The 25,210-nt window shown below is 48.0% G+C and overlaps 2 protein-coding genes across 4 annotated transcripts in view; both read right to left on the reverse strand.

The window, feature by feature from the left end:
- Nucleotides 1–5,941, reverse strand: part of LOC306814886 (uncharacterized protein) — a 262,807-nt gene extending 256,866 nt beyond the window's left edge. Inside the window, exons 1-8 of the mRNA XM_079331380.1 lie at nt 5,716–5,941; nt 4,961–4,998; nt 4,406–4,525; nt 3,422–3,525; nt 2,340–2,490; nt 1,984–2,249; nt 738–865; nt 373–539 (exon numbers count right to left, since the gene is read on the reverse strand). Of these exons, the coding sequence (XP_079187506.1) occupies nt 373–539; nt 738–865; nt 1,984–2,249; nt 2,340–2,490; nt 3,422–3,525; nt 4,406–4,525; nt 4,961–4,998; nt 5,716–5,812 (1,071 nt within the window). The 5' untranslated portion in view covers nt 5,813–5,941. The remainder of the gene's footprint in view (nt 1–372; nt 540–737; nt 866–1,983; nt 2,250–2,339; nt 2,491–3,421; nt 3,526–4,405; nt 4,526–4,960; nt 4,999–5,715) is intronic.
- Nucleotides 1–25,210, reverse strand: part of LOC306814878 (coiled-coil domain-containing protein 171-like) — a 167,125-nt gene that overhangs the window by 93,656 nt on the left and 48,259 nt on the right. The window lies entirely within an intron of this gene.

Genomic DNA, 25,210 nt, shown 5'->3' on the forward strand with positions numbered 1-25,210 from the left:
TCTGTCCACCCTGGAAGGACAGAAAACAAATAATCTTGTCTCTGGGACTGCAGTTGGCAGCAAGGGCAGCAGTCTGCTGCATGGCACAAGGGTGTGAGCAAGATCCTTCCCCTTGGCTGCCTTGCTTTGTCTGGAGATCACCCAGCCTCCTGGGTATCTTGGCTTATGCCCATCCTGAAACCGTGGCTGCATTGACTGGCCCAGCACCATTCTCTGGGGCTTCTCAGCCTCTCAAATAGGAGCCCTTGAAACCCTCTGCTGCCTGGCCCAGCAACGTGTGGCCTACAGCAGAGGCTTGCAGCCATGCCACCTACTCAGCCTGCTCTTCTGCTAAGCCAGCCCACCAAGCCTGCCTGAAAGATTCAGTCCTACCAGTGTTTCCAGCTTCCTTTTCTCTTCCTCCTGAGCAGCTTGCCAGAGTCTGAGAGCCTTGGTGCACTGCTCTTCTGCCCAGAGCAGCTGTTCAGCCATGTTTTCACATTGCTGCTTGCTGAAAGATCTTACAGCTTGCAGCTCACGCCGAAGGCCCTTCACATCCTCTGCAAACGTAACAAATGGCAGCAGTCAGACACCAGACAGGCAGAGGACCCTGCTGACCTTAAAGCCTTTCAGTTGCAGGCAAGGAGGGACCTGCCCCCAGCTCCTGCACTCCTCGGAAGCCCTGCGGACAGAGCTGGCTTTGGAGCAGCCGCACCGGGCAGGACGATCACCAGAAACAAAGCGCACGAGGCTCTCACCCAGGATCAGCTCCTTGGCCTGCGTGGCTGAACGAACTTGGCCTTCCAGACGGCTCCTGGCCATCTCCAGCTCCGACACGCGCTGCTGAGCCTCCAGCAGGCTGCATTGCAGGCTCTCCTTCTCTGACCTGCAAGTTGTGAAAATGAAGAGAAATTGTTCCTGGCACACAGAAGCAGTTTCTGGAAGATATGTCTAAAGATCTCTACACCTGAACATGGAAAACGGCTTGCATGGAAACTCAGATATAGCAAGACTATTTCTATCACTTCAAGCAGCAAAGCAGGCCACTTCAGGTGATTAGGCCCTCATAATCTAGCCCAGCAGAGAATGCCAAGCTGTGTTTGATCTCAGCAGCCAAAACTCCAACTGCTCTTGTCTGACATACCCCTCATGGGTGGCTGTGCCCACAAAGTCTCTGCCAATGAGCAAAAGCCCAGCCTCTGCTCACAGCCCTGAGTTCATCAGCACTTCCAAGTCACTCTGCAGGTGCACAGAACACAGTGTTCTCCTGCCTGACTCATCAATGTTTACTGCCATTCCTATTGCACCTAGAGATACTTTGCTTGCCAGTAGCTCCCTTAGTAGAAGGGACTAAATGAATACACTGAACCATATATGAAAACTCCCTCCTCCCTCCACTAGCATGAATAAGAAACCAGAAGCTGGTTTTTATCTGAACATGAACTATCTTGGAAATGGGACAAGTATCCTCTCATTTAAAACACTGGAATGCCACGAACAAGAACACTTGCTACTTCTGTGTAAATACTAAATGAACCAAACATCTTGACAGTCTTTAAAATAGGAAGAGGGACCATCCAAAGGGAGCTTGATAGGTTATAGAGGCGGGTGAGCAAGTGAGCAAGAATCAGTGCTCAGCAAGAATTCCCAGAGACTGTTGAGAAGTCTCACTGCCTTTCCTTCTGCTGCTGTGGCTTGTAATGAAACCTAGGTCCTGAGCCATGCTTCGTAAGAGCAAGCTGAGAAGGTTCTCAAGATTTTCAGCACGACCCTCCAGCGTCATGTGAAGCATCAGAGCTCTACTCACAACATTTCCTTATAAGAGCCACAAAAATAACATTCAGGTCACAGAATCCTTTTCTTTTTCTTCCTGTCTCATCACCTCTCTATCTGAGCAACTTTTGGAGACCACACAGGAGGCAGAAAATCCTGATGTAAGGCGTAACACCTCTGTAATTACACACCTTGAATAATGTCCCACCCAGGGTCCCCTCCTGCCCTTACCTGGCCTCTGCCAGCTGCTCAGAAAGGCCTCGTAGGTCCCGCTCTGCGGCTGCCAGTCGGGCTTGCAGGGCAGCGTTCTCTTGCGCCAGCACCGCCTTGTCCCTGCACACCTGGGACAGTGTGTGCCCCTGGCCAGAGAAGTCCTGGAGAAGCCTCTCCAGAACCCTGGGGGCTGGCTGCTGCGGGCGGCAAACCTGGAAGCAGGGGGGACACCATTTTTGTAGAGGAAAAACAACAATAACAACAACAACAACAATGTCCTGGTCCTAGCTTGGTGACAGAAGCAGCATTCAGGGTGGTCTTGCTAGGACAACTCCCTCTCCCATTGGTACTGCCGAGGAATAAGGTGAGCATACCTGTGCCACTGCCAGAGGCACTGCCAGAGGAACCTCTTCCTTAATCGGATTCTTTGGAGGCTGCGATTCCTCTGCTCTCTCTGCCTCTGCTTCAAATGCCCAGTGGAGTGAGGAGTGGCACTTTCTCTCAAATGCTGCCAACTCCTTCCGTCTACAACAAGGGGACAGACGAGAAAACCATTAATAGCAGCACAGTCTCCTTGCAAAAGCAGGACTACACACAATGTCCAACATGGGACAGCCTCTGGCACTTCCAACAGGCCTCTTATTCCACCTCAAGAGAATGCTGGAATTGCCTCCCTAGACCTGCATCTCTCTTTGTCATTTGTGCAGGAGACAGAGTCACCAGTGAGAAAGTCAAACAGGTTTCCAGAAGCCACAAAACATTTCCAGAAAGCTCAGGTACTCTCAGCTTAACATCTTCCTGCCTGCTGGGTCCTACACTCTTCTCTGATGAAGATACCAGACTTGCTAATGTTCTTCTTTGGCTAAGACAGCCTTGCCCAGATGACTACTGCCACAATGACTCTTGTTTTCAGTAGTGCAACAAGGAAAGGGCCTGCAAGCTATAGCTTAGGGAGGAGGTGGGTGGGAATATCCAATCCAATAATCAAAGGATCCCAAGGTGGTTTAGGCTGCCTAGGACCCCATCAAGCTAAAAGCCCAGTCTTCAGCTCCAAGCGTTTGGGGTCAGCTATGGAATCTGGACAGGCTGATCAAGCTCTATCCAGCAGAGGCTTTCAAATTTCCAGAGGTGGAATCTGCACATGCTCTCTGAAGACCTTGTTCTACTGCATTATTGCATTTGTCATTCAACGCTTCTCCTGAGGCCCAGCCTGAACCTCCCTTGCTTCTACCCTGGCCCACTTCAGAATGCTTTTTGTCAAGGTTTGAGAAGCAAGTCCCACGTGGCAGCTTTGCTGTAGGCTCCTTGGCAGCCAGACCTGTCCACGGGCTGCCTTCCCCTCTGTGCTGAGCAAGTCCAATGATGAGAAAGCCAAATTTGTTCTTTGATGCTGGGCCTCCTAAAACCCAGCAATGCTCAGTCCTGCCCAGAGAAAGTGAGAAATCTCAGCACACACCTGAACTCCCGGGCGCTGCACACTCTACCCGTCCTCTCCTGCCGCTCTGCCTTTCCTGCCTGGGCTGAGGAGTCCCGACTGGCAAGCACCTCTCCTGTTGGAGCCTGCAAGGAATGGGCAGGGAAAAAGTACAAACAAGCAATAAGAAGCAGGTAAGTTGAAGAGCTGGAGAAGCAGCAAGCAGAGACACAGCTCAGCTGAAGGTGAAAGCTGCTGTGCACAAAGGGGCTGACTTTCACACCAGGAGAACTAAACCACATCATGCTACTGCTCATCTAACACTAAGGGAAGTTCACAGTCCCTGTCACAATACCAGGAAAATGATGCCTGCATGTGAAAGTTCAGTGTGGAAGCCTAGGGCATACCCCGGCCTCCTTGGGGGTCTCAAACCCCCCCTAGAAAGGGTCTAAAAGACCCCTGAATGAGACCCTGGTGTCTCAGGCACTGAATTCTAAGCCCTGGGGGAAATTACCAACACAGAAGAAATGGAAACAAGCCACCGACATTAGTAAAGTGTAAATTAGATTGTTAGAAGATAGATAAATAGACTTTTGGAATTGCTTATGATAAGGGATACGTGGCCAAGATGGAGAATTTGGGGGGTAGATACTTCTTCCTCCTTCTTCTTCATGTCATCCGTGTTTGCTGTCATGCTGGCACTTTTAAATTGGATGGGGCCAGAACTGGATCATTTAGCAAGATTGTATTGTATTGGAAAATTGTTGCAAAGACATAGCACGTAATTTAGACTATATAAGATAAGCATGTCCTTATGAGGTGATCTCGGGTCTAAGGAGAAACCTCAGACTGGGACAGTTCAGATCCCATTTCCCACACTTCCGTGGCTGGGCTGAAGCGCCAGGTCATGGCAGGACTCCAGCCCGCAGCATCTTCAGCCACAAAGGGCAAGCGCTGCCTGAGCAGAAACCTGCAGCTCTGCCCTGCCCCAAAGCTTTGCACTGTACCAGCCAAAGCTCCACTCACTGCTTCAGGATGCTCAGGCCCTGGACTGGCAGCCCGTGGACCTTTGCTGTCCTTTGCCTCCCCTTTGGCCTCGGGAGGAAGAGAGCGAGCCAGAGGAGGTTCTGCTGCTGGTGTGGTGCTCTGCAGACAGACAGACAGACAGGAGCGAGTAATCTGTCTTTCAGAACCTTATTTCTCCTGAGTCCTATCCCACTCTCCTAAGGAGAAGTCATGAATTTGGATACGAGTGGAACACTCAGTCACTAAAATTTAATTCATGTCAGCTGATGAGACTAATGTTTGGACAGGACTGCATGTGTTTCTGAAGGAGATATCTCAGCCTGCTTGCAATCATCATGCTGCCTCCTCTCTGCAAAAGTTGACTTTCATTAATTCAAACCTCTTCAATGCAAAAGGAGGGAACCTGATGGAATCCTTTTGCTAGTGCTCATGCTGACATTGATGTGGACTTTCTTTCAGTCTCTTGGGGTGGCATTCTACTGCAACAGGCCAAGCCCACAGCTTGCTCCACAATTCCCAGACACCAGCATTGTCAAGGATGCCCCTCCCACTCACCGAAACATGGACTTGACTCCTTCCACGTTTGAGGCGACCTGCCAGGCGAAAGGGAAGGGCAATGAGAAGATGTTAGAATTCCTCTGTGCTGAGGAATCCCACAGAACAAGGCCACCCAAGCAGAGAGCATTTTCCAATCACAGCATCCCTCTAGGAGCAACATTCTTTAGCACAGCAAGCAAGGCTACAGGGCAACAGCCTAGGTTGTGCTACTTGTATCTTGGCCTTGCCACTAAGGAGCAAGAGACTTGGCCACGAAAATGCAAATTGCTCCTTAGCAATCAGTGCCTACATTGTAGCTCCATGTCCACGCTACAGCTAGAGCAGCTTTTTTCTCCTCGCTTTCCTGGATATTTTTTTTTCTGTTTTCTGAATTACATGCAGTATTTCCCATGTGGTTGCTCTAAATGATTCCCCAGGAAAGCTTCTCCAAACTCCTGTTAGCGCTTGAGGTTCTGTTAGGACACAGCACAGGCCCAGCACACAGAGAGGGAGGAGTGAGACAGGCACATCCTTTAAGGACTCAAAGCAGAAAAAGGTGCTTTCCCTCAGTTCTGGAGAGAACCACACAGTGTTTAGAAGGATGCCTCCAAAGCTCTCCCAGTCTGTATTTTGGAAGTTATTCACACCCTGCTGGGCAGGAGACACCTATTTCTTAGTTGAAGTTCTTGGCAGGAGCTTTACCAAACTTATGGCATGTTTTTTATTACGCTTTTGTTTCAATGTGCTGCCCAAAGGAAAAAACTTCTACTTACGTCTCAGACCATTAAAAATTTTGCGGGGTGACACTACTGAAAAGGCCCTGCCGACTGTTCTACGGACTTGCTCCATCATTGCAGCAGGGCTGCTCATGTCCGTGGGCTGGAAAACAAAACAGAAAAATGGGAAAGAAACCCCCCTGCCCAAGTGCCTAGATTGTGCAAAGAGGAAAAACAGACAAAAGGGATGCCTGTGTGAGTCTTCAGACTCATACAACAGCAGGCAAAATAGAAAGACTCCCTTTTCAGGGCACAGAGTGCTGCCTGAGAACCCCTCAATAGAGGATCCTCCTGCAGCGAGCACGCCAAGAGCTGCTCTGAAGGCTGAGGCCTTGTGTGCATCAGAGCAACCTGCTCTGACACTCTGTGACGTGGCAGCCCTCCGCTGACATCACAATAGCTGCCGCTCCAGCTTGGGCTGTGAATTTATGCACAGCAACCAAACCTTCTCTACAGCTACTGCCAAAGAAAAGTCCTGAAAGTTCTCTGTGCCAAGGCAGCACAAAATGCCCTTGCAGTCCATAAGCCACAGCTCAAAGGATCCCAGAGTAACACAAAGCAGGCACCAAGCACCCACACCCGGTACTTTGGCCATCAACGTTCCTGACTAAAACTAAGAACACTTTCTGAAATTCTATGGATGAAATCGTGCTTTGGTAATGTCCCAGGGAGTTCCCTAAATTGGAATGCCTGTCATTTCCGCCCATTTACTCCAGGCCTAACATCAACCAGCAAACTGTAGGGCTTGCTGAAGGATGAAGGATACTTTAATGGGGAAATAAAGCTGAGTAACAAATACCCACAAGTGTTTGCCTGACACTGGAACTATGTTTGTGTTGTCGATATGGCAGGGACACATCCTCTGCATGGGGCAGTGCCCGTGTCCTGTGCATGGCAGGGGCGCCCTTGGAGTGGCCCTCACAGTGTGGGTGCAGCCATGGGCACATTTCCCCGTTCTCTCCACTTCCACCACCTCCCAAGCCAGCCCTTCTCTTGAAAACGTAATGTGTCCAACACTGAAGGCACTCCTGAGGCCTTTACAGAAACCCACTCCCTTGGGCTTGTAGGAAACCTGTGAATTCAGATTCCTCCATGGAGGTGGCTTTTAAATCTCTATCCTGCGCGTGGTGGATACGTGCTGCCTAGTACTCCATTATTCAATCCTTTGCTGCACTCTCATTTCTGGCCTGCAAGAGCTGGGTATATTGATCCTGGTTTTCCTGAGCTAATGTAGTGTTCTGGGTTGATGTTATGACTAGCTCCTCTCCCTGCCCCCACCACAGAGCTGTTGCCCCCTCCCCCGGGCTGCTTTAGCTGGGCTGCTGCTTCTGCTGGCCCCCGGCTGCTTCTGCTGGCCCCCGGCTGCTTCTGCTGGCCCCCGGCTGCCCCTCTCCCTCTCTCCCTTCTTCTCCTCATCCCCAAGATTTGCACCGGCTCCAGAGGAGACGGATCTGAACCTCAGAGACTGTTTCTGGAAGTCTGCTAAAGAAGCTCTGCCACCCTTCCCAGTGAAGTTCTACTGAGTTCATCCCTCTCTCTCTCTCGGTGAAATTTTTTGGTCCTCTGGGTCTGTGCTGGGAAGTGTTTCTCTTGTGTTTTGTTAATAAATAAGTTTTTTCCGCTTTCCCCTGAAGAAATTCTTTCTGAGCCCATGAAGGAAGGAATTGGGGGGGAGAGGGGGAGGCTCCTTTGGAGGTCTTTCTTCAAATTTGTCCTAAACTCGGACACGTAATCTCTTCTTTTCTGGCCTGCACAGCTCACAGAGCTGAGTGCTTGAGATGGTGGAGGCCTGCCAAGCTGCCTGCTCTTGTCTTGGTGCTGAAACCCTGAGCTTCAGTGACCTTGAGAACTGCACTTGGGCCTAAATCCCACTGGAATCAGCATTTCTAAGAGGGACTGACCTTTTCTGAGGAACAGCTTCCATTGCTCATCTTTGTAACAATCAACCCAGGCCTTGATTTACAAAGGAGGTACCTAAGTGAGTCTTTGGAGTTTCCAGAAGGAAAAAAGCCCTGTGACAGCAAGCAGCATTGCCAGGCTGCTCTCAGGGGATAAATCCCAACAAGCTGAAGACTCTGGCAGAAGGAATGAATATGGTTGTGAGCTACGTTGGCCTGCAATAGTAAGGTCCTGGACATGAAGATAAGGGGCACATAGTGTCCTCATGTCCTATTTCCACATCTTTCTGGGAAGCAGAGGAATCCTGCCTCCACCTGTGAGGAGCTGAGCCTGGGCACTAAGGCTGGGAGCCAGCCTCCCTGGTTTGGATTCTGTCTGTTTTGTCTCTTGGACAGAAGCTCTTTTTAACATCAGCGTGGCCTGTCCCCAGCCTGGCTGACTGGAGCCTGTGAGCAAAGGCATTGCAGGAAGCCTGGAGAGGAGGCTCTGGTGCTAGAGGAGGCTTTGTGTCCTGCCAGCTCAGCGCAGCACTGGCAATCCCAAATGCCTAAACGCTGCCCTCCCCGGGGAGATTCCCTTCCCGGGCAGCCCGCACTCACGCTGTGCGTGCCCCGGCGCTGTGCGTGCCCCGGCGCTGTGCGTTGCGCACGGACAGCCCCGGCCGTGGCTCCGCGCTGCTCCGCAGCTGCCCGAGGCTCTCCCCCCTCACAGAGGGGCCCCGCCCCGCCCCAGGCGCCCCCTGGCGGCTGCCCCGCCCCGCCCGCCCCGCGCAGGGCCCTTCCCTTCCCGCGGCGCCCCCAGCGGCAGCCGCCCCTCACTGCAGGCACGGAGCAGCCATCGGGCCCTGCTGCTCCTCCTGCCTCTCGGCTCCTTCTTCTCCACACACACGGAGGCTGCAAAGGAAGCCTTTGCCTGCCGTCTCCCGCTGCTTTACTTTGTTCTTTGTACTCTTCCCTCTGGCCAATTAGCATTCCAACCCAGGTCCTGAAGGGGAAATACATCCTTAACATCATCCTGTTAGTCTACAATCATCTACAGCCATGTCTTTAGCCACCTTTAAAACCATCTGCCTCTCTGATTCTGTTAAGGAATCAAGTGGTATCTGAATGTCAGTAAAATCAGACCTATGTTTTTTAACCATAAATTTAATGATTTTAGCACCACTTAGTGGGTAAACTTGATAATTTTGCCGCTGCCCGAGCTCCGCCGACGCACTGCCGCGTTAGCTCCGCTCCCGGGGCCACGACCGGCCCGCTGCTGCTCCCCCACTACAGGGCAAGAGCTGCTGCAGCTCTTACCAGCCCCAGCTGGAACACAAACCCCTTCCACATTCCACGGAAACTTACAAACAAACCCACTTGAGGCTTTTTCACTGCATGCTCCATGTCTTGCAGTGTCTTACCAGTTTGCCTCTCTTACAGGTACCTGTCTATAATTTTCAAACATATCTTTTTGTCTGTATTTCCAGCAGTTCTAGTGCTGCTCCCCGTGTTTCCAGTAAGGAGAAGGAGCCCTCTTCCTAGGAAGATCCCAGGTGGGCGCCCCAGAGGGGTCCCGAACCCTGCTGGCCCCTCGGCCAGAGAGAACAGGGTCCCAGCAGAGTTGCCAAATGATTTACCAAAATAAGAGTATTGGTCTAATACCAATACTCAACTTTGACAGATAAAAGATTTTCTAACAGTTTAAAGTTGAAAGTGCATGTTTATTCAGTGCTGGGCAGCATTATAATGTAATCCTCTAATACACACTGCAAAATCACGTGTAATCACAAAATCTATTAGTTGACAAAGGATTCAAACAAATAGATATTCATAATAGCAGCCCCTGCCATCCCCCACTTCCTATGGTAATTAGCTTGAATAGATATTAAGCATGTGTGATTGACTTCTTAAATTAAGTCTGGGGTCATTTTTGTGGGGAGGGGTCTTAAAAGGAGGAAGTAAGGCAAGTCTTCCTCACCCTAAACTCTTGACCTTTTCTATGGACAGCAATACAAATTATTTCTGTGGATACTCCAATTTTTCAAAGATTGGCTTTCTGGTTGCATTATCTATGTTTCTTTGGTTCTGTTCTTTTGCCGTGTTAAGCACAGCTGAGTAAAGATAAAATAACAGACAATCAATTCTTTAAGTTTCAGATAACTACTCCCTTCTAACTTTTAATCAGACAGGTAACTAAAATCCTAATTTTCTAAGATTAGTGTTTTAAACTGGGGTTGCAAAACAGATTTATTCTATTAATTGCACAGTCAAATCATGCATACCAAGCTCTGAATGCCCAAAAATCTGCTTAGCAGGAGAAGGAGATGGAGTGTGGTGCTCAGCAGGAGGGATTAGTGGGCAGTGAACTTTCAGGACATTGCCTGGATCAAACCAGTGTGCATCTTCTCACTCCTCCACCCCTGAACCAGGCTTTCTGTCTCTTGCTCAGGACTGGAATTTTCCCAGTTACAGCTCAGCTCACCCATGGCCATTGCGAGAGATCAGGCCACGATGGCTCCTGATACTGGCTACATGCCAACAATGGCTTCATCATGCATTGCTCCTTTTCCAAAGCTGGACTGCCCGCTGATCCATCAATACATTGTTTCTCTCTCAAGGGTCAAGTTCACCAGTACTGTTTTCTTCATTCTCTTGTCAACCTGCTCAAACATGGATCAAATATGGCATTGCCTCAGACATGACTCTGGTCCCTGACACAGTGGATTGGGTAACATCCCATTCCTCAAATTCTTCTTTGGTGGTCAAGAGCCTCCTAAAACCACTTTCATCCTTGAATGCATTTCATCTTCCTTCTTAATATGACCACTGTCTTTATTCTCAAGTCAAGGACCGCCACTTGCAAACAATAATCCATGCAATGGAGAAATACAGGACTAAGCACTCTGTGTTAAAGCTAAAGGAATTCACAAGATTAAGCCATATTTGTTACACTTTAACATTTTCCCAAAGCCTCTCCTCTATTCTCTAGGAATTTAAGACAACCTTCAGTCAATGTACCATGCAAGTGCTTTACTTGAATGAACCCACATTGCATCTTTCCTTCAGAAAGGAATAAAGCAAACACAGATTGCCTACCAATGTCCTTCTGCTCCCTTCCAAATCACTTGACTACTCAAGCCCAAACCTCAGGCACATCCTCATATTCCCTCTCTCCCAGCAGCTCCGAGCTGCCTTGCACAGTCCCTGCTGTGCTCCAGAGAGCACAGAGCAGGCTGGCCTGGTGCCCCTGACTATTTCTGCACAACCCTCTTCATTTCACACCTTTGCTCTGGCTCAGTGCAGAAGTGCAGGATTGCAGGCGCTTCCTGCCAGAGCTGTGTGAGGCACTGTGTGCTGCAGATGTGAGCTGGCAAGCTGTCAGTGCCTCCCGCTGGCCTGGGTCCCCTGGAGCAGTGCCGTGCCTGAAGGAGCTGCCCTGTGCTGGAGCCTGCGGAGCAGCCCGGCTCCCTCCCGCTGTGCCCAGAGTGCTGCACACGCTGCTGACCTTGCCAGGAGGGACAGGGCAGGCGGCACAAGGGCAGCAATGCTGAGCCAGGCCAGCAGCCCTGGGCTGCTGTTTGCCTTTCTCTGCTGCTGGGCAGCCTGCATGTGGCCAATGCCAGCAGCGTGTGCTGTGCCCAGCACGGCTGCGCTTCCCCTGGGCACCAGCCAGCTGCCAGTTTGGCTCTGAGAGCAGAGGATTCACCCAGTGCCAGGAGGAGGCACCCAGGGCCGGGCTGCTGCCTCTGGCAGCTCCAAGGGCCTCCTTCCAGCCTGCCTCTGCCCAGGCACCACTCAAGGCCTGCACCTGCCCTGGGTCTTTGGGCTGCCCCACTCCTTTGCTTTTGCCTGCAAATGCCAGTGCCCTTTCTGCCTTAAAAAAGAAGCACCATGGCTGGGCAAAACCTGCCAGTAGGCCATATTTTAAAGGCAGTGTAGTCTGGAGAGGATGAATAAAGGAGAGCCTTCCCCACTTTCAAAGCACACCAAATGTGGGGAATAAATTCCAAATGTAAGTTTTTTTTCTACAAGGTGTCCACCCATTTGACCACAGTTGTTAATGTTTGTGTTGACGTGTGTCCACCCAGATGACCATAACTGTTGACGTTTGGGTTGACTATTTGTTGTTCACATTCTATGTCTTTGTACTCCTGGCTGTTTGTCCCTTACCCTGTCCCAGTATCCACTCTCGCATCCACGCACAACCTCCACTACCTCCTCCAAAATGGCGTTCGATAGCAAGTGCTCATGGGATACCACTCAGTGATAAAAACCTCAAAAAAGAATGAGACAGTATAACATCTAAGATTAAAAAAATAGTATTCCCAGGTGGGGAAAACAGTGGAGAAGTTGGAATCACCAACCAGAGCTTTTTTGCCTTGTCGCCATGACTTCAAAAGCACTTGTTTGGCTGATACCCCTAGACCAAGAACCGGCAAATGTTTTCCCAGGGACTTTGGTGAGGACAGAAGTCCCAGCTCTGTTGTTTGGCAAAGCTGAATTTCTTCTCCTTCGTGTTGTCCAGCGGGAACAGTGGTGGTGTGTGCAACCCGTTGGGTTCCCCACCCAAAGATGACCTTTGATGGAGGCCTTAAAAAAGGAGCTGCTTTCCTGGCCCATTTATTTCTCTAAAGGAGACAGAAATGTCACTTTGCAGCATTAAGAGACAACTGACAATTCAGAAGGCAATGTTGAACTTTCTCACAGAGTAAGAAGGAGGGGAATCTTCCAAATGAATTGAGGTTTAATAAACTTCATTTATTTATTTGCAATCCTATTCCATGGAGTTCCCAACTAAGGAATGCAAACCCTATTGTGCTCCCTGAGTCAAGCCTGTGCCCTCTACCTGTCTGTCAGCCTCTCGGTCACTCCCACCCTGTTAGTCTGTTGGCCCTCTGCCGTAAGTCCTCCCTTGTAACACCCCCATGTCCCCTGATAATTAGTTTCTGATGTTTTCCCCACCCTGTTCATCCCATGTACTTTAGCCTAAACCCTAAAAGCCCCTTAGCCTTTGCTCCCTGAACCTTGGACAATACACATTTGTGGCTGAAATAAACATCTCTGGAAAACCCCTGCAAAGGCTCTTCCTTCTTTTTACTTAATTTCACCCACAAGCTACACCAGATGCAACACTATTCTATAGTCCTGCTATGGAATCCTACTCTACAATCCTACTCTAAGCTGGTATTGGACAAAATGGTCCTCAATGGATTGCCACTCTCGTTCTCCTTCCACTTCTTCAGTGATAGGATTAGTGGCACCAGGCTGGATGCAGGCTTGGCTGATGTTACAAATTGATGCTGCACAAAGGGGGAAAAAAAAAAAAAAAAAAAAAAGAGCAATGGACCATGACTTTCCAAACTTGGTGTTTTAAAGGTAGGAGTAATATTTTTAAGTGAAAAGGGGATTGAGTCCGAGTATGTCTAAGAACTGTGGTTCAACACTGGTACAGCTTGCCCAACCACCTTGCAGGCACCCCATCCAAGGAAACATTCCAGCTCCAGTGGGAAGGGGCTCTGAGCAACCTGATCTCTACTTGAAAGATGTCCCTGCTCATTGCAGGCTGGTTGGACCAGATGACTTTTACAGCTCCCTGCCAGCCCACCCAGCCCAGTCTAGGACTCCTCACCGTTTTTACTTGAACAGCTCCAAGATTGGAGGTGGGGAGGAGGGGGTCTCATCTGATGCCTTGGACTTCAGTGCAGGAGGAGCCCATCCCTCAGAGGCACTGTTTCACTGCAGCCCCTTTGCATTTTACCTGCAGGAGCTGCTTGGCAGAGCAGCACCGTGCCTCGTCTGTCTGCAGGCAGCAGCTCAGGAAGTCCCGCAGCAAAGGCGAGAAGAGCTTGGGCTGCCGCGGCTGTGGGGACCCTCCTGTGGCTATCAGGTGCTGAGCCTGGAGAAAAAGGAAACACAAGGCTCCACCTGCTTCTTCCACATCTGTAACTGCTCTCCCAGATGCCACTGTTTAACATCCACTCTGCCCTGGCAGAGAGGCAGAGATGCCTTTCCTATACCAACAAAACACCCAAATCCTAATGCAACCACAGCCTTTCCGACATCCAGGGGATCTTGCCTTGGCAGATGATTTCATTGACTGACCTAGTTAGTGGGAACTACACCACCAAAAGCACATTTGCTTCCCTGAGGATTCACACCAGATTGACGGGCTCTTTGGAACAGGGACTTTGCTTTAACTGTTTTCAAGTATTATTATATAAAAAAGAGTTATTGCTCAGGTATGGAAAGAAGCATATGGAATCTCATGTTCAACACACATACATTAAGATGCATGTACAAATGTATCAGGATGGAAAAGCCTGTTTGGGCACATAGGAAACACCTGCAGCTCTGTCTCTCAGCAGTCTGAAAATTTCAGCTTCCCCTATGCAGAAAAGAACAACTTTCCATGCTCTAAACAGAAGAAGCAGAAGTGTCATCCCTTTGGTAATCCTCTGCTCGTTTGGATACTCAAGTGAATGCATTCATGGTATGCCCATCCCAGAAAGTGCCAGGAAACAAATGGGAGGTTTTGGCAGTCTCTCCCTGTTGCCAGGCTCTGGCTTGGTGATGTGGGGAATGTGATTTGGGCTGTGAAAGAAATATGGTCACTAAGTGTTTCAGCAACACTGCACAAGAAGCAGAAGAGACTCTGTGGCCTTTACACACTCATGCCCAGGTTTCAGGCAAGTTTCCCACTGAGAAGAAACAGCGCAGGGGATGCACTTAATCTCTAAAAGCCACTGTTCTAGAACCTTTGTTTATTTTGGGTGTCTTTCCTTCCTTTCTGCATTGATAACGCCAGCTCTGAGACTCATGTTTTGATATTAGGGCCATCTACACAGACAGAAGAGGTGGAATGACTTGAAACGCAAAACAAGGGTTGCCTGAGAAGAGCTGGGAAGTGTTTGTGTGTGGTAAGGCTTGAGCTCCCCCACTGAACTGAGTCAGTTGCCAATCAGTGAACCACTGAACCAAACTATAACAGATGCTGATGTGCTGCAGGGACATTTTTAGAAGGGGACCTTGGTGGAAGTGGTGCCAGCAGATGGCAATGGGATTTTTTCCAGTGGCACTCAGAACGTGGCACAGGTGAGAAAGGCAGCAGGATCAGTAAGTATTTGCTCCTTACCCGGACGGGAGTTTGATTCCAGTAAGGAACTTCTTGTTCCACCATTTCAATTCACACAATTCCAAAAGACCATATGTCCACTTTGGGGCCATATGATTGACCTGTCACAACTTCAGACTGAGAAAAATGAATATTTTTCTTTGCCATTACTTTCAAATTCTGCCACCAGTACCTTTGCTTTTACAGGCAAGGAATGCAGTGCAGACAGGCTTGAGGTAAACATATAGAGAGGCAGGGTGGAGAACAGCAAAGACAAATACAAGGGACAGAGCAAGAATTTAAGAGCAGGAGATCAGAATATTAATAAGAACAGAGTACAGTGAATTATAGGCACACTGCCATGCAATTCACTTGAAATGCTCAAAGAATCCCCAAAGCATTCTAGTAACATAGAAACAAAGCTTGGCACATGAAATCTCTCCAATTCAGAGCCCCAGTTTCCCAGACAATCTTGCCCAAGGCCTCGGAAGCACAGGTGGGATCCCTGACCTCCCGACTGACAGCTGCAATCTCTCCTTCAGTCATGTGAGCCTTGCTGACGACATCGCTCAGAGTGCCTCCGTCCATGTACTCCATGACCAGCCACACCTGGTTATCCACAAGGTAGCTGAAAGAAGGAAACAAGGGCATGGATTTGAACGTGCATGGCTATGTTGTTGTTTGGAAAAGACAAGGGTTGATTTTTGTTTCTGGGCCTCTTTGTGACAAGAACAGATTAAAAGGAATAGACATTCTTTGTAGACTGTGAAGTGTTTGCAGTCCATGCTGTCTCATCTGTGAAAAACAGACGTGTTAGATGGCCAGCAAGCAAAAAGTGCAGTTTAGTAACAGCTCAGATGAAAAAAATGTCACACACGGCATTTCTGGAAACAAGCACCTAGTGTCCCTGGAATGCACGGCAATGGATAAGAGGGGACACAGTCCAAGGGAAATCCTCTCTAGGATGACTCATCAGCATGGAAGAGACTTGAAAATACTCAAGCCCCATAAGAACATGAAGGCAGTGAACTTAGAGGCTATTGATGCACTATGATAGGGCTGATCCAGGTTTTTGAACAATTTTTAAACTAACTGTGCTGAGGAAGGCTCATGCAGACAAGATGCACTCTCTTCCCATCTATTTGAGATGAGCAGAGAAATAATGATTATGCAAAAATTAACAGCTCTGTTTTCTGCCAGTGACCCAAGTGGGTTTTTACCTTGCGTGTTTGCAGTATGTAAACAAACAGTGATGGGGCAAAAGCACAACAATTCAGCTGTCTAAATAGTTCACCAGGTTGGGATTCCTATTGTTCTTCATGACCATGAGTTCATTGATAGCTATTTCCTTACAAGTTAGTCCTTGAAGATTCATTTTCTTTATGGCCATCTAAAATGGCATTGAAAAGCAGTAACTTGAGAAGTTGGTGGCACCAGACCACACAGCACATGGAGTGGATTTTGCAATGACACATCTGAGCTGAGCCAAAGTGCCTTGTGATTAGACATTGCAGTAATTAGGGACTGACATTCCAACAGCCCATTTCTCTGCTCCCTTGGAGGCCAGTTTCAGGACATGTGGCCACCGATGTTTTGTGTTGTCCACTTGGTAGCAAAGATGCCTCAATTATAACCCACAAAGCTCTGACCACACTCTCTGCTGCTCTGTCTGGGATTCAGAAGTCATCCATGCCATCCTGTGGATACATGCTGGGCTATAAGCAGGGCTTAGGGCTTTTAGGGATGCCTTGCAGATCTCTCCCTACATGCAGTTCCCAAGTGCAGCACTGCAGGTGGCTAAGGAACTACCAGGAGCATTCAGATGTATTTGCTGGCAACCAGAAATGACAATACAGCTCTGAAGCTGCAGCCCCAAAGAGCAGCCCAAAGAGATGCTCTCAGGCACCACCTTTGTTTCAGCAAGTGAGAGCGAGCGAGGGCGTCCTTCTCCCAAAGGAACCGCTGCCCTCCTCGCCTTCCTTCTGGCAGCTGAGAAGGACAAGGACTGTCCCAAGTGCAATTTGCAGGCTGGCACCAGTCTGTGCTTCTTGTGCCTTTACTGCAGAGCTCTCTACCCAAAGCTCCAGCCACAGCTCACACCAGAGGGGAAAGCCCTCAAGAGCTGCAGAGTCTGCGGGGGCTGTTGACATTTACCTCTTCTCTGTGGCAGTGTCGAATGCTCTACAAACCTCTCCAAAAGTCCTAGAAACAAAACAAAGCAAAGAAAGGAGAAGCCATTTAGAATTTGGAGTGAAAGCCAGCCCAGACAGGAGATCTGTGCTGGAAATGCCTAAAACCTGCACGGTGCAGGAGGGATCTGCCAGAAGGCAGCTGATGCATTTTCCTCTCAAGTTCACAGGCACTGGGCCTGTTCCTGAAGCGTTGGGGTTTACTGCCTCAGCTCAAAGAGAGAGCTCATTCCTTCATCTCGGGTTGCAGTTTCTAAACTGTTCATTTCTTATCCTGACCAGGGAGTCTTCAGGAGAAAATCCTGAATGTTTCTAATAAGGAATCAATCGTGTATATTGCTGGTTAGCAGACATCTGAACTTTTGTACTATTGGCTATTCGAGCTCATGCTATTCTAACCCAAGAGTGAAAATATTACAAAAGCTGTATACACATCTAATAAATGTTTCTGGATATGCCAGATCTGGGGACTGTATCATTCATACATTGAAGTGGCTGTACTGCAAGTGAATCCTGAGATGGGACTAAACCAAAGGAAATCAGACCTTTGGCCTCTGATGCTTCTGGCTAAAGCCAAGAATGCCTGTTCCTGGACCAAACCTGCTGCACACACATTGATTTGCTGATGCACCTCAAAGAAACATGTGGGGCCTCACCCCTGGAGCTCCCCTGGGCACATCTCTGAGCCACAGAGATGGGGCTGGGATGGTGTAAGAGTCGGTCTGAAGTTTTCTCTGATCTACCTCATGACCATTATCAGCGACTGGGCCCTGAGATTGCACCACTTGCCCTGACCCGGAGCTCAGGCCTGGCTGAGGTGGATGCTTGTGGGCCAAGGGCTGTTTGTAGCTGTGCCTGGTGCTTGTCATGGTGCTGCAGGGTGCTGGTTATCGACCCTGTCCCCGCACCTGCGTCATGGGGCTACGATCTCCACATACAATAGCCCATAAATCTCCCCACCTTTTGGCCAGAGGCCACTTGCTTTGGAAAAGGACTATAAAAAAATGACTTTCCCCAAACTGACTTTGAGATCTCTTTCCCCCCAATGGATTGAAGACGCGTCTTGTCTCATCTCTTTGGACGGCCACGAGGATGCGTCCGGTCTGTTGGTAGCTATATCCCATCCTTTCTCCCTCTCCCCTTTTATCTCTCTCTCTCTATATATATATCTCAAAACTTGATTCTTAGCATTCAATAAACTGCATTACTGCTTCTGCTAAACAAACCTGAGTCTCTTGCCTTTTGTCTTTTGCACCCTGGGGTTGAACGAACCATCACAACTCCCCCTCAGGTTGAGGAGATAGTGACAGATAGTCACAAGGAAAGAGAAGAGGAAAGTTACAAAAGAGTGTGGGAAGGTGTAGAAGGCAGTGTGAGGAGAAAGCCAGTGGAACCAAGTAAGTAACTTCCATCAAAATTGGGAGCTACAAGACAGGGACCCCACAGATGTGGTATAGAGACCCCATCACCTGTGACTTTCTTTCTCAATTAAAAAAGAAAAAGAATACAGAAATATCTGGGCTTTAGTTGTGTGTCTGAATATGAAGCCATGTTAGAATTTTTAATGCCTCTACAAAAGTTTGTCATGTTTTCTCCAAGCCTCCAGGTTCCCCAGCCCCAGGACCACCACTGGCCTGTTTTGTTGGTTTTGCAGGGGTCAATTTTTTATGAGGGGGGAAGCAGCTAGCCATGAACATGATATTTCTGTGAGGAGCTGTTAAAAGCTTTCTCCCTGCCTAGTAAAACCAATCACTGCCTCGCTCTGAGAATAGGCACACTGCTAAGCCAATAAGAAAAGCTGGTAAAAGCTTGTGCCATGCCTGTGGAGACAACGTGACCAACAGCCAGAAGCATGACAAGTGATTCTGATGCCGTAAGTTCTAAGTTTTCTGTTCTGCTTGGGTGTGCTTTTCCATTGTGCTTGGGTGATGAAGACAAACTAGTCAAATTCCAGCTAGGGACTCAAGGGCTGTCTCTTCAGAGTTCAGGCCCTAAGCATAAACAACGTGTCAAGAGGAGAGCAGCCAGCAAGCAAGCAAGGAGGATGGAACGTGCATGTGCATGCTGAGAAGCTGCGATCTGGTGAGAGGTTCAAACAGAGAGAGAGAGAGAGAGAGGACCTTTGCTTCCAGAGATGGGAGAAAAAGACCCTTGCTTTTGTACTAGCACAGCTGATCCTTAAAATAAAACCACGTGAACTAAACAGCTCATAAAAAAACAGAAGTTGTGGGAAGACTGGTTTGCCCATGGGAGGTACTTTGTGTTGCAGATTTGGATGGGACAGCTAATAGTGGAAAGTAAAGACACACATTTAAAAACTTCACTGAAAACTGTGTCCCATGGGAAAGACTACATAGCAAAAGAGACTCCTGTCCCTAAATTTTTAGAAGTAACAAACTGACTAAAAAATTTCGTGTTTTGCCTCCCTGCACTGTCAGTGGGAAGAAAATAAGACTGGGCAGGTGGGGAGGGGAAAGGTGTTCTAATGGCTTTTTCTAATTCTCAGTATCCTCTTTTGATACTGCTAATAATTTTTTCTGTCTGCCTTTTAAAGTTTTGAGCCTATTTTGCCCTTAAAGTGTTTTCTTCTAATCCTTATCTCACCTCATTAGTTTTTCAAAATTGTATTTCTCCCTGCTTTGTTCAATCATAACAGAGGAGAATGAGTGAAAGATTTTTTTTGTGGGTGCAGTGAAGTGTGGCCAGCAAAAACCCCCAAGACGAGTGCATGAACCCACAAAGTGCAGTGGAGAGAGCAGCTGGCTGAACTCAGGCTGTGAAATCTGGGAGGCTGCATATTGTCCTAATGTAAATCCTGTGTGTTTGTGTCTGAGTAAAAGGCAGGACAGTTCACAAGAAATGCTCGACTAGATGCTTGGATCTGTCTACTTCTTTGGATTTAGTGGCATCACTTTTCCTATTTCTTAATTTCATCATCTCCAAGATTTAACTTTTCAGAGGGTGACCAAATTTTCTTCTAGGTCGAAGATCAGGAATTGGTTTCAAATACAAAAAATACTCCACAAATTCCTGCTGAACACGCTTCACCCTCCATTCAGAAAATGCAATGATTTCTTCAAAAGAAGGAAACTGAAAGCTCTAGCAGCCGCCACCCACCAAAGAGTTTCCAGGCCATTTTTATTCTCTGCTTTCTGTGTCCTACTTCTTAGCAAATGTGGTTGCTCCAAGCACACTGGCACGGAGAGAGAACACACGCTCACGAGGAACAACAGGGCTTGGTGCTCCAGCCTGAAAATTGGAACCTGAACCCACAAAACCCTGCTTTGAGGTGCAGCTGACAGCAACCAGAGAATGCAGCCAGTGGTGACTGCTGGGGTCAGAGAATGGCCCAGAGGCTTCTGTCTCCTGGGAGAAGCCAAGGCAGGAGCGGGTTGAAAGGTGCTGCTGCTGCTCTGTGCTCAGAGCCCCGGCCGGGCAGGGCACGGCGCCCACTGCGCTGTGGGGTCCTTCTGCTGCCACAGCTGGGCACACCTGGGGACAGGTTATGACCTCTTGTGGGAAAACCGAGGGGTTTGTGGGGGCTGCATTGCTCTGCACACACTCAAGCTACCTGCAGCACAGAGCTTTGGCTGCCAGAGGGGTAAACCAGAGCGAAAAGGCTGGAAAAATTTCATTGTGACCTTTCCTAACATTTCAACAGAAGTGACCAAAATTAAAGTTGCCAAGCAGGACCCGATCCCCAATCCTGCAGGAAGGCTCCACGCTGACTCCTGCCCAGGGCTGGTGCCCTTGTGCTGGCATTCAGCTGAGCGGGGACAGCAATGCTCCTGCTCTGGCCGGGCAGTGCCTGCAGCCCCTGGGGCCCTGCAGGGACACGCCCAGCCCAGCCTGGTTACCTGGTACCTATGCCAAGCTTCAGGAAAATATTAGAGTGGAAAAAGGTGACTATCATCATCATGATAATTTACTATGTTTACATGCTGATTAGGACTGTAGTTTGATATATTTGTGGTATTTTAACACCTTTTAGTCTCTGAAATGCTGTCAAATGATATCAAATTTCCAATGGGAAATCTGAAAGTTTTAGTTTAGCTTATAAAGTGAAGTTACTGACATTAAATAATATGTAGCTTGTATGCAGTAGGACACATTGATAGTATGAGTGATTATGATTGCTTAGGCACAATTGGTTTGGGTGTGTACAGGAATGTGAATTTTGCAAGAAGAGATATCTTTTCCCAAGTTTTGTACAAGGTTAGAGAAATACTTCCTGTTTGAAGTAATATTTTGCAAACATCTTTTGATCTAGCAGCCTGAGGAAGGTTCTTACTTTTGAGAATAGTAAAGTTTTACATTTTAAGAAGGGAAAATTGTAGGCAAATGATGAACTTCAGAATTATTACAGCAGCAGATTCAGTCTTTCAGAAAGCATTACTGATACGTATCTGATGTAATACATCTTTTAACCAGGTTTATTTCATACATAACTTTTCTTTTTATTGTCCATTGAATATATCCAGTACATATTGGAAAAATTTGTCACATGCTCAATCCAAAGTTGCAGCTTCGAGCAGATTTTTTAACAGTACTGAGACACATGGTTTCCTGTGTAATGTGAAAAGTACCTGAAGCCTTTGACTATGATTAACTTTGATATCATAACTTGGTTGAATGTCATTTTGTTCAGAGAGCTGTTTAATTGGTAAATGGTTAACTGGTTTTTGAGTTAGTTAGATATGGAAATAACTGGCTTGATGACATGAAAGAAGTGGTTTTTACAGACACTGGAGACTGGAGGGGTGTAATCAAAGCCTGGTTAGTAGAAACCAACTTATACTATACTTTGCTTTCCTTTTAATTGTTTTTCCTTCCTGCCTGTGGTCAAGAGGCAAGACAATCTAGATAATCTTGAAATGGAAGAAAATCCTTTTCTCCTGGGGCTGGTCCTGCCCTGCAGGGACAGGCACAGAAGGGGGTTTGCTGGGAGCCCTGGTGGGGGTGGCCTCCAGTGTGCTGGCTTCTTCCTGCATCTCTGCCACTGGGCTGTGCAGGATGCTGCCCTCCACGGCCCCCAGCAGCCACTGCCAGTCCCAGTATATTCCCTCCTGCCTCTGTCAGCCAGGGCCAGACAGAGTCTGGAAGATACCATTTTCAATGGATAAGTCCTTCCAAGCCCCTGGGCATGAGGCCAGCCAGGAGCACAGGGCAATGGGGACTTTGCAGGGCACTGACCCAGCCTGGCTGCTGGCCTCTGCTGTCCTTCCCATATCTGGATCCATGGCAATGTCTGCCAGCAGTGCCAGACCTGTGTGCCGAGGTGTGAGAGAGGAAGGTATGGGTGTCCCATTGTGCCATCACTGGCTGGTGGAGATGACACTGCTGGCTGATGATGTCACCAGGGAGTGGTTTGTGACCTTACACTCCTCTCTGTTTCTATTCAGGTGCTAGATGTCCCTGAGTGGCAGAATGTGACATCACCGGGGGATGGATATGAGGTCTCATTCTTCTCTGCTTGAATTTTGGTGCCAGACGAGCCTGGGTTCAGACTGGATTGGTCCTTGACTCCTGCCAAGCATGGCTGGTCCTCTTCCCTCCCCTCCTCCTGTGACAGCCAGACATGGCCATGGGGACAGAGTGGAGCTGCCTCATCTGGCAGGACACTCAGAATGACGTGGCTGCTGCTCTGCCTTGTCACCACCAGTTCTCCCTGGGCAGCATCCTGCAGTGGGCAAAGAAAAATCCCTCATGCCCACTCTGCAGCAGTCCACCAGAGAGTGTCTTTTTCCAGATTATTTTCATTTCCATTTAGATTTGTTAGCTGCTGACATTTTGCTTCAGATGTCTCAAATAAACATTTTCATTAATATTTTCCTCAAAACAGTCATTTTTATCTTCTTTCTAATTGAAGGTCTAAATGTTCATTTTAAAAGATATAATCTCTCAGCTACTGTTAAAGAGAACAGTTGGTTTTTTCACTGGAAAACAGTTGATGACACAGTCCCTGGTAACTAATTTCAAAATGTTATATACACTCACAGCAAATAAATCTATTAATATACTGTAACCAGTTCTAACAGCTTTGATTTTTCCATTTTTAATTCCTAAGAGTTTAATTCCAATATATTTTAATTGGCAAGTGAGTGTGATTGAAGCGTACCTTTTGGCCTCTGTCATGTCACTGTAAGATCAGTATCCCTTGTCTTTTAATGATTTTTTTTCTTTCTCTGTGGTTTTCTTTGTCTTTGCTTGAAGGTTTTTCCAAAAGAGATTCCACACGACCTTTCCACTGGAATCTCATTTCAGCTCTACACTCACTATTTCAGAGGGGTCAGAAGCACTGCCTCATAGATTTTCTAGCCCATGAACTTCATTAATACTGACTACTCTCACAACTCTTCACACATTTTCATTTTGCTTCATAAAGACTGTCTTTCCTGTTGTATGTTTCTGCTCCCGTAACCCAAATCAATTAACATCAAATTCACTTTGCAAAGTGATCATCTATTTGAAATCTGCATTTGCATTCACTACACTGAAGGTCCACCACTCTTCCTGCTTTCTGTTTAATAGCTTGTTTGTTACGCTGATTTTAGAGATAGAAAGGATGCATAAAAGAAAAAGGCAAGCAGAACTCTAGAACATTTTTATCATTAGTACAGGTATTCAGAAACTGAAAGGAAAACCCCACATTTAGTTCTCAGTGCAGTACTTGTGACCAACTGGTAACTATAACCCCCAAGATTCAGTTAAGTCAATCAATATGAGCTAAATGTTGATGGACCAGAAGATAACTCTGTTACTGTAAAATGCTAAGAATTGATACCATCTCCTTAAAAAACAACCAACCAAAGAAATACACAAACTCCCTGCTTTTTCAAAAATCTTACCTGTGATAATTTTGGATCTTTCTCAGTGCCTTCTACCATGCCAAGGCACCCACTGATGCACATCCATTTTATTTGTCTCTAACCCAACTGTCTTTTTCCATCTCTTTTTCCTTCTTTACTTCCTAACATGCTCTTAAATATAGTCCTCAAAAATGTGGTTACAACCCTTTGTTCAGTCAAAAGCTTAGCAGCTGAAACTTGAGAGGCTTGGGCTGGAGACAAGGAAAACCTTTTTCCCCACATGGACAAGGTGGGGGAGTGAAGGCCTTCAGAGTAGTTGTGCCACTGTGGAAGATTTCAAGTCTTGCCTGCCTGAAGTCCCAGGCAACCTGGTCTGACCCCATGAAAGGCTGCTTTGAGCAGGAAGCAGAAGGAGAAATCTCCTGAGATGTTTTCTTTAACTGTTTAAACTATGTTTAATCTTAACTATTGCTCAATTCTATGACAGAGCCAAATTGGTTTCTACTTCTTCTGTGTTGTAAGGCCAAGGCAAAGGGAGGGCAGGGCTGCAGCTGCTGCTGCTGTGTGAGCCCTGCTGTGCGTGTAGGTGCTCCCAGAGCCGTGTCTGGGATGGGCTGGAGCTGCAGCTTTCTTGTCCTCTCAGTTACCTGAGAGGTGTCCTGAGGTCTAGTTTCTATCTGGGAAATCCTCCGCTGGGCAAATTGCCCAGTCTTGTTCTCCATGATCCAGAGCTCAATCACCTTGCTGTTGGGCATCTGTGTGGGAAGAGATGTGTGTTCCCATGCAGTCCCTGCAAAGCTGCAGCCTGGATGAGACTGTTCTGCCCAGGGCTGTGCAGGGAGGAGCACACCCCTGTGCCAGGAGCTGCCAGGACTCCTTCCTTAGCAGCCATTCCACATCTTCAGTGTCAGCCCCACATTCAACACTGTCAGCTTTGACAGCTTTAGGACCGTGTTGGAGGAGTCAAATCTTCTCCATTGCTGAAAGCCTTTGGGGCCCACATGATGTTGTTAAGAATGAGGGATTGAGGGATTGTGAGAAATAGAAGTGTTGCAGTACATTGCAGGTGCTCAATTTTCTCAATGGAATAGAAACACTGCTTGGTTGTCTTACTTTTTGGGAGGTTTTGTTTTTTTTTTTTACCCTATAGATTTTTGCTACACAATCCTGGGAATATCCTAGGTCCATAAGTGTTTGCCTTAGTCATACACACGGTCCAGCAGCAGAGGGCTCCTAAAAGCACCACCTGGTGATGGATTGTGTGAGCAGCTGGGTGGGGGTGGTGAGACTCCCAGCCAGAAATGAGATGTGTGCTTTTGGTGTGGGTTTGCAGCACAGAGCCCTGGGCAGTGCTGGGAGTGAGCTCTGCCCTTGCTGACAGCCGTGTTGCCAGCACAGAGGACTCCTGGCTTTCTGCTGGCTGATTTCTTACAGCTCATGGGATGAGCCAGGGTCAGACCGTCAGGGCACCTCCCCTCACTTGGTGTCTTCTGATTCTCTGTG

The sequence above is a fragment of the Erithacus rubecula genome, assembly GCF_903797595.1.
Source record: "Erithacus rubecula genome assembly, contig: SUPER_Z_unloc_3, whole genome shotgun sequence".
NCBI lineage: Eukaryota > Metazoa > Chordata > Aves > Passeriformes > Muscicapidae > Erithacus > Erithacus rubecula.